The sequence below is a fragment of the Adiantum capillus-veneris genome, chromosome 9, assembly GCF_014529385.1.
Source record: "Adiantum capillus-veneris isolate H3 chromosome 9, ASM1452938v2, whole genome shotgun sequence".
NCBI classification, from domain to species: Eukaryota; Viridiplantae; Streptophyta; class Polypodiopsida; order Polypodiales; family Pteridaceae; genus Adiantum; species Adiantum capillus-veneris.
In genome coordinates this window covers 21,014,379-21,023,998 of record NC_140939.1, presented here as the reverse complement: position 1 = coordinate 21,023,998, position 9,620 = coordinate 21,014,379, and the positions used below count along the sequence as shown (strand labels likewise).

At 45.6% G+C, this 9,620-nt stretch overlaps 1 protein-coding gene across 7 annotated transcripts in view; it reads right to left on the bottom strand.

Moving 5' to 3' along the window:
- Window positions 1-268: 268 nt before the first annotated feature.
- The window catches only part of LOC147450205 (protein NO VEIN-like), a 107,278-nt gene continuing 97,926 nt past the window's right edge, over window positions 269-9,620 (bottom strand). For all 7 annotated transcript variants that reach the window (XM_086519489.1, XM_086519488.1, XM_086519494.1 and 4 more), the window contains one exon: window positions 269-2,361. In XM_086519489.1, the coding sequence (XP_086375615.1) occupies window positions 907-2,361 (1,455 nt within the window). In that variant the 3' untranslated portion in view covers window positions 269-906. The remainder of the gene's footprint in view (window positions 2,362-9,620) is intronic.

The window sequence follows — 9,620 nt, the reverse complement described above, 5'->3', positions numbered from 1 at the left end:
TTCTGGGAGAGTACAAATAGACACAACCATCAATTACTAACATTTTTGAAATTGAGGAATCCGCATTTTTTGCTGTGTAGTCTGTCTATTATCATGAAAAACAAATGAAGGAAACAAAAGCAAGAAGCCCTCCAGTTGTGGTCTTTAAAAGTGAAACTTTATGCTCCTTATCACTCAAGTGTGCCCATCGATAAGCCAGCTTTATCCTGCAGCTCTTTAAAAACATACTAATACTTTGCTAGTTATTGATGGAGGGTGGGGGTGGCCATTGCTTAAAAAGTATCATATTTCAAAATTGTTTGTTCACAGTATGAGTATTCATAAAAGGATGGTCATCCACTAGAGGGCCATGTAGTTTGAATTTTTGAGGCATAGTCATGTTGTGCATCCCTAAGTGGAACTTTGAAGTGTTCAAAATTGCGGAAGTCCGTCCACTGCCGAAATAGTCTTACTCAAGAATTTTGGGCTTGATGGGCCAAAGAAAAAGAAGCAAAAGGACAGATTAGAGGGCATGGAACTAAATCAGTTAAGAGGAAGATACGATGGGCAAAGTTGTTGGTATCCTCTTCAGGTAAATGCTTACATGCCTGTGTGGATACAAGCACCTATGGTTTGAACCAATTGTCCTCATCAGATCTCTTGCTAAAACCAGTCATCCTCTTCATTTGCAGAAGAAAATTTTGCATAGAATCCTTCTCTTTATCGTAGTCGTATGCACCAATGGACATGCTGACACGAGTTCCTTTACCTGAGAGGAGCATCAACAAAGTGAAACCATTTCCTTGCACTTGGTAGAGTGCAGACTTTTTCTTCAGTTTATATGTAGCCAGTGAGGTTGAAGGGGCGTTCTTGTTGTTTGGGCTTAGCCATAAGCAATCAGTCAACATGCAAGCTGCCCCATTGCAATCAGCTGGGAACTATCAAAGCCAATCTAACCCTTTTGTCTTGGCAGAGCTTTACAGGATTCCGGAGCCAGACAAACCTTGCAGAACCTGAGGACCCGCTGAAAAAGACTCGCACTATGATATATTTATCACCAGCACGAGCTGCAAACTCCCATTCTTGATTGCTTATTTCAAACCAGTCCTTATTTTCTGACCAAGTTGCCTTCACCTCTACATGTAATTGCTGCCCATCAGATTCTTCCACTGCTATGTCATAAGGAAAGCCCCTTTCCATCTCTTCATTAATCCAAAGCACACGATTTGTTCCGTAGTTCTCCATTAAGTGACTGAATACAACAGCTTCACCCAAGCGACCTGTCAGAAATGCCTGCTCTTTGCATGGATCACCAAAAAATATCTGGTCCTTTCTTGACAGGCTAACAAACTGCGGTTTGTTATCACAGCGGTCTCTCTGCACTTTCAAGCCAGCCAATGAAGAGTCGCTTGGGAAGTTTGTGATTACACAAGGTCCTCCAACCTTGTCATTCTTGTTCTTGCAAGGATCAATTTCACACACCTTAGCACCTCTACCATCTGCTTGCAGCGCAACAACATCGTCAGCATATTTAAGCACTTCACTCTTCTTTCCTGAATGCCCCAGTCCTGATTCAATCACTGGAGGTGCAACTTTGGTTGTAGAACTACTTCTGCTTCGTTTTCCCGTTGCCTCTAGCTCTTTCGATTCGCCTTGATTCATCAGTGCAGCAAGGGATCTCTTGCAAACAGCAACGCTATCAACCGCAGCACTGTGGCACTCGTCATCTATTATGTTGCTTGGTAGGTCTTGTGACAATTTCTCTTGAACTTGCTTCGACTCTTTTTGTTTAGCATGTTGTTCTGCTCCACCTTGATTCATCGGTGCAGCAAGGGATCTCTTGCAAACAGCAACGTTATCAACTGCAGAACTGTAGCACTTGTCATCCATTCTGTTCTTTGCTAGGTTTTGTGGCAATTTAACTTGAACTTGCTTTGACTCTTTTGTTTTTGCATGTTGTCCTGCTCCACCTTGATTCATCAGCACAGCAAGGGATCTCTTGCAAACAGCAACGTTATCAACCGCAGAACGGTGGCACTTGTCATTAATTCTGTTGTTTGCTAGGTCTTGAACTTGGTTAGACTCTTTTTCCTTCACATGATGATCTGCCGAATGCTTGAGACATCCAGTCTCAAGCTGTGCCTTGTTCTCACTGGAAGACTTAAGTCGCCATTCCTTATCAAGGTCTGAACAAGGACCAATACCTTCCCAAGTCAGAAGAGATTCCAGCTCAGTAACATCAGAACCAGATTGAAAAGCTGAGGCAATCAGGTGCAGAAAGTCTGCCAGTTTCATATCTGAAGTCCCATCAAAATAGATTTTTGAAAACTCTAAATACAGTGCTTTTAGGTTCTTCACATTGGTGCCGTAAAATTTTTCACCCTGCAACAGGAACAGCAGAATATCAAACACAGTCACCCTTACTGATAGAGAAGAAACATTAAAACCAGTTGAATATCATTATAGCCAGTTTAGTATCAGCTCCTTCAACTATTATAACCGACTGAATATCATTCTTATTGAGCACAAGGCACAAGCAATGTTCACTGCTTACCCATGTGAGAAAGGCATGCATTTACAAACAATCAAAGGAATTATTGAGAGAATTATGACCTGGGAGAAGAGGGTAAATTGGGGATTGGTGGAATTGGAGGAAACAGGAGAATGGGGGGAGTTGCTTGTTGGAATTGGTATTTGGTACTGGTAGTTTTTGAATTGGGAAATCGAGAGAATTGAGAATCAGGGGAATTGGAAGTTAGAAGAATTGGGAATTAGAGGAATTGGTAATTTGAAAGAAAGAAAGAAAGAGTATTGAGAGAATTATGACCTGGGAGAAGAGGGTAAATTGGGGATTGGTGGAATTGGAGGAAACAGGAGAATGGGGGGAGCTGCTTGTTGGAATTGGTATTTGGTACTGGTAGCTTTTTAACTGGGAAATCGAGAGAATTGAGAATCAGGGGAATTGGAAGTTAGAAGAATTGGGAATTAAAGGAATTGGTAATTTGAAAGAAAGAATGTACATCTCCAAAAAGGCCAATGTAGCTTATGAGACCAAACTAGTACATACGGTGAAGGAAAAGTACGCCTAAAATTAAAGACTGAATGAGCTACCTACCTTAAAATTACACCCACAGTCCAAACATACAAGGTATTTCTCTCCCTATGAAGTCTCCCCCCCATGGGAAGATGTAGGTCTGTGTGGCTGAGATATCGTCACATCCGCCTCCGATGATGCTCAATGATCACTCGTGATGTGGGTGTCGGAGTCTCCTCCTGGATCGACATGGTCGTCTCGCTTGGGTGGGCGCTATTGCTCTATCCAAGGTAACGCCTCTCAAAGATGAAGGCCCCAAATGATGGATTGGTGTCAGTGTCCATGAAGCAGGAGTGGTGCCCGCAGCACTACCCGTACTCGGCCATGCGACAAAAAAGAAGTCGGTAACCTTATTCTGCCTCGATGGGAGTGGCTAATGTCCTGCAAGATGGCTGCTCGGCGTCTCTAGAGGTCCAAGAGAAAGAACTCCAAACATCACTGGTCCTCAAAATACATCCCTGTTTCTAGGGGCCCAAAGCCCCCCGAAATAAAAATTCGTACCTCCCAGCATATAGGCACCGTTCATCTACAAATGTAATGCTCCTCTGTCTCCGGCTCCCTCACATAGGGCTGGCATATCCGATCCTCTACTTCTTCATCCACCCACCTACCTCATCCTGTGTGATAACATACTGATAGTTGTATGTAGTCAATGTGATAACTGGCTATCCACATAGCTCAGATACACGCAAAAACAGAGAGAGAGAGAGAGAGAGAGAGAGAGAGAGAGAGAGAGAGAGAGAGAGAGAGAGAGAGAGAGAGAGAGAGAGAGAGAGAAATGAAATGAAATGAAATGTTATATTAACGTCTTCAAAAGGCCATAGTGACCTATGAGACCAGAAAGTTGCAAGGTGGTGGATCTGATACAAAGTCGGAGTAACAAAATAACAACAGTACAAAACAAAGATATATACTATGGGATCTTAGAGTGGTTGATGTGAACTAAGCAAAAATGGGCGGCTTGCTGGGATAGCTGAATCACAGGAGATCTAGCATCGGTCGTTGGCGGATCTCATCAATCTCCTCCATGGTTAGTAGTCTGACCGGACGTCGTGTATGCCTGGCCAGAGTGCTCCGAATCTTCTGACGTAGCCTCCGTCAATGCTGTGTAGTCCTCCACAGTCGTGGGCGCCTGGATTTCCCCAGTTCAGTCGCTCGATCGATCAGTGTGCCTCTGGTGTGAGACGAGGGGGAGCTCTGCTGTGGGAGTGGCTCTTGCAGCTGTCCCGTGTCTGCTCTGAAGAAGTCTGTGATCCATCTTTGAGACTGGCTAGCCTCGCCACTCATCAGGCTATCTCTGTGTCTGCGCAGCTCGAGCAAGAACAAACCAAGGCATCTCTGATCCTCGTATCCCATGACTCTTGAGAGTGGTCCAAAACCCTCTCTGAACAAGCAATGGAAGCGGCCTCGTATCTCGTAGTAGGCGGGGCAGCGGCATGTATAATGCAACGCTGTCTCAGGCTCCATGTCACACAAGGGGCATGTCCTGGCCTCTGCTGGTATTCCGCTGTATCTCCCAATCTCAGTCCGCAGCTGGTGAGAAGATGTGCATAACTGGCCAATAGCACATCGTATCCCATGAGGCAAGTGGGTGTCCATGTATCTGCGTCTCGTCACAAAACCATCCGCCGTAAGCTGGAGAAGGTGGTCTCTGTAGAAAGCCATCTTCGTGCCCAATTCCTGTGTTGGCTGTATCCATGTCCTCCTGGTGTCTAGCTGGGTCAGGTCTTGGAGGATGAGCTTGGTGATCTCTGACTGTGTAAGAGTGAGAGATGGTGCATCCAATGAGTACTGGAATGGTGGCAGCCTGTCTATGCTGACCCCATGCGCCTGAAACCATGATGCCATCTCCCCATACCAACATGTTGTATCTTCTTTCATGGCTAACTGTCAAGAGGACTCGAGTGCAATGCCAGCATATTTGTCTCTAGGAAGTTCCCATGTGCGGTTTATGAAGGAGATTGATCTGGTGAGCGCCTCCACCACTAGTGGGGGGGGCGCTAGCTCTGCTAGGATAATGGCCCGTGGTACTGATGCCTTGGCTCTAATGAGCCGCGAGATCATAGAGACGAGAGGTTTCTCCATGTTCCCCCATCCATCTGTGCAACTCGGCCTCCTGTGGTGATCCAATGAAGGTCCCCATATCTCAGCTCCATAGAGCAATGCTGAAGCCACCAAAGTGTCAAAGAGCCAGAGCTTCGTCCGGGGCTCCTGAAACTGAATCTGCGAACACATCTTCTCCAATCTACCCAATGCTGCGTGGGCTCTAGTCAGTCTGGTCTCTGTTGCTCTTCTGATTGAGAATGCAGGTCCGCTAAAAACCACTCCAAGGTAAGTGTAAGCATCTGTGTACTCCACAATCTCCTGGCGGTATGTGAATGTAGGTGCTGACCTCCTAATCCACTATGGGGTGGTATTAAACACCATAACCTTTGTTTTACCAAGGTTGACAGACAAAGCACTTACGTGGGCAAACCTATGCAAAGCAACCAATTGACGTTGTATTCCCTCTGGAGATTCGGAGATCAACACTATATCATCAGCATATAAAAAAAGTGGAATCCATGTCCCTGCCAACTGTGCACCTCTATCACCATCGCTCTCAATGTAGTCAGAAACCTCATCCACATACATACCAAAAAGAGTAGGAGAGAGCGGGCAACCCTGCTTCACCCCAATACTAGAGTGAACCGGTGTAGAAAGTCCCTCACGGGTGCGTACATGCCCTACTACTGATCTGTACAATGCCATGATCCCTCAAATGAGCTTTGTGGGTACTCCCATTTCCTGTAATCTGCGCATCAATCTAGCTCTGGGTACTGTGTCAAAAGCTTTGCGGAAGTCCACAAAGCTACAATAGATCCGTCTCCCATGAGATCTGCCCTCCTCGATCATGGCCCTGAGTGTCAAGATATGGTCAAGAGTAGAGAAGCCTCTCCTAAACCCTGCTTGCCCAGCTGTACGCAGTCCTTCCCTCTCTGTCCATCTACTCAGCTGTTGCTCAAGAATGGATGCATACAACCGTGCTAGTGTGTCCAATCATGATAGTGCAATAATTCCCAGGCTCCATGGGGTCTCCTGACTTGAAGATAGGTACAATCGTAGATAGGCTCCAAGTGTCCAGTAGGCCCTCACACATGGCACGGTTAAACATAACTGCTAGAAGCTCTGCTAGTAGGTCTTTGGCATGCATGAAATGCTCAGCGACTAAGCCATCATGATCATATGCTCTCCCAATCCTCATCCTGTCCTCTCCCAGTCCTCTCAGCGGTGAAAAAAGCACGTGTGTGTGGGCATGGATCGGGGGGGGTTGGGAAGGGGCGGTTGTCTAGGTATTGTGTACAAAGATGATGCGTACTGACCCCAAGTCTCTGTGGAGGAAATAGCAAGGGGGGAGGAGGGATTGCTCATGAAAGAGCCGCCACGCCTCACGCGAGTCCTGACTCAAGAATAGCTGGTATAGATCCTGCTCGAGTCGGGCCAAAAAAGCCCTCTCCTTCCGCCGCACCAAGCGTCGGAAGTCAATCACTGTCTGTGAGTGACGTCTCCCAAAAGCACCTCCCTTTGAAGTTTGGCTCTAGTCTGGCAGCACTCCTCGTTGTACCGCTGTTCTGAGGCATGCTCCCTGATCGGTGTCTCTGCTCAAGCTGGGTGTGCGGTTATGCCTCTGTTGCTACATCATGTAATGTCTGTGTCAGTATAGTAGTTAACTCCTCCAGAGGTCGCCCCGGGTCCTCAGTGCATAGGCGTCTGTAGATCCCGTCCATGTATACAGAATCCGTGTGAAGGTGTAGCGAGTAGGGGTTGCTACCCGTGGCCTGTGTGCTACACTGAATTGGAAGGAGATGGTCATCGACACCAGAGCATGATCCACTGCCACCCCAGCCGATCTGGACCCAACTGTGAGATCTTGGATACTAGAGAGAGAGAGAGAGAGAGAGAGAGAGAGAGAGAGAGAGAGAGAGAGAGAGAGATGAAATGAAATGTAATATTAATGTCTCCAAAAGGCCAAAATGACCAATGAGACCAAAAGGTTCCATGTGGTGAAGACGGCTCCTATGTCGTGCCAGTATGGTATGGATCCTCTGTCGCAATCTGCGTCGATATCGAGAAGGGTCCCTCATCCGTGGGCGACGGGACCGCCCCAACTCTATCGCCCGATCAAGCAGCATGCCTCTGGTGCTGCTATGTTGTAGGGGCTGCTCGAACTTCTCTGTCTGTGAGACTGAAAGAAATCTGTAATCTGCTGCTGTCGCTAGTTCTCTCTCATTGTGCCTCTCTTCAAAAGGTACTCTCTGGGTCTGCAAATCTCCAGTAAGTATAATCGGAGGCATTTCTGATCTTCGTATCTCATGACTCTAGAAAGTGGTCCAAAGCTTTCTCTGAATGGACAGTGAAAGCGGCCCCGTATCTCATAGTATACTGGACAGTGACATATGTAATGTAGCTTTGTCTCAGGCTCTATCTGGCACACTTGACAAATCCTGGACTCACTGGATACTCCTCTAAATCTGTTTGTCTCAATCTCTAGCTGATGTGAGGATGTGCGTATCTGATCGATACCACATTGTATCCCGTGGGATAGATGAGTACCCATGTATCCTGGTCTGATCACAAAACCATCCTCCGTAAGCTGGAGAAGAATGCTCTCTATAGAAAGCCATCTTCGTACCCAGCTCATGTGTAGGTTGTATCCATGTCCTCTTCGTATCCAACTGAATAAGTCCTGTCTGATGAGCGTGGCAGACTCTGCCCTAGTTAGTGGGATGTGATAGCGGGGAAAAGAGCAGTGCAATCGGGTGGCCTCTGTACTCGTGCACACTCCACAAACCACGCCTCATGCGAACAAAACAAAGGGGACACCACCCTAAATTAAGAGGTTTAGGGACCTCACACATAGTGCACATAGGCAAGTGAGACTTCTGGCATTATGATGGCATCAAAACATATGGCAAAATACATAGAAATGAAGCTTAGGGACCTTATGTAGCATATATATACACAAGACATCAGCTTAACAATACAACGGCATCTGATCATACATAACAAGGATATAGAGAAGCAAGCCAAGGATGGCATAATCCCTTGTCAAAAACAATCAACCTAGCAAGTATGTATGATCCTACTAGGAACACATCAATACCTTACAAAATGATGGCGAGAATGGTGGCCATGGAGCATGAGAGAAGACTCCTTATTTAGGTTTTAGGGCTAGTAATGTAGCATACTAGAAGGAGAGAGAGAGAGAGGGAGACAGAGAGTAGAGCTCCATCCATAGCTCCTCGTTGTGAGCAATGTCGTCATAGCTTCATTGCTTGGTCAAGGGGGTGAAGTATTGGTTTTGAGTGAGAGAAGGCCTCCTTATATAGGTTTCTGAGAGGGTTTAGGATTAGGGATAAACATGCTTAAATCCGCTGATTGGATTTACTTTTTGCTTAGGGTGGTCAACAGATTGAGGTCACCTGATATGTCACCATCAAGATATTCTCTAGAGTGATGTGAGAGGGAAGGGTAAATGCTGATTTTTTTGATTGTGACACATGGGGATAAGGCCTTGACCAGCATTTAAGAGCAAGTAAGGTGGCTGTTGAAACTGGAGGTTTTGCACATGTCAGGGGGAGACCTGCCGGGGGGAGGTGGCAGCTGGGTCCTCCTGAATATCAAATTCTCAAAAAATCCTCAACCATGGCTTCTTTTGACATGTGTTCTTTGAAAAAATCAGCATGTCTCTTTTCAACTCAAAAGTCTTTATCCCTGTTGACTCACCTTTACCATAAGATTTTCCCCTTTTCTCCTCCTGTAACTGCATTGTTGATGCCCAATCACTGCTTCTAGTAACAATGAACTGTTACCTACCAAATACTTATGGTGCAGTAAAAAATATTTACCATGGGTAAAAAAAGTTACTGTAGGTAAAAAGTGATTTGTATTTACCATGTAGGTGAAAAATATTTACTGTCGGTAAAAAAGTGAAAACGGAGTATGCTGTGCTGTGAGTCCACACGAACATCCTCGTGTAAATTTCACTAGAAATTCACACCTAGAATGGGCTATTCTGTAAGATATAGGTTGTAGGCATGCATAAGAGCTCGTTCCCACGTATCTTCTGTCCATGGCACTTTTTACTCTTTGGTGCTTGTGAAGTAGATTTTTCTTCTCTTTCGAGGTCCCTTGGACTAGAGTATCCTCATCTCCCCAACAACTGACTGTGCCTTTATTGCATCTTCAGAAGGGGTCCTAAAAACCATTTATCATATAGCCCTCCCCCTTAAGGTAGAGGTATTTGATACCTCTAGCTGTAGGTTGTGCTACAATAGGGTTCTCTTGAATACTTACCTACCTGGTACCAATTGAATTTGCCATGTTACTGCTTTCTTGGCTGATGCACCTTGTTTAGTCCTTTCTGATGAATAATTGTATCCATCCATGACTAACAACTGGTCTCCTAGACCCTTGAAAGCCATATCCCATCCATTGTCAATATCCGCTTTCACTGGTAGCATTCTCTTTTTTTCTTTTTTTCTTCTCTTTTTTTTCTTTTTTTTTA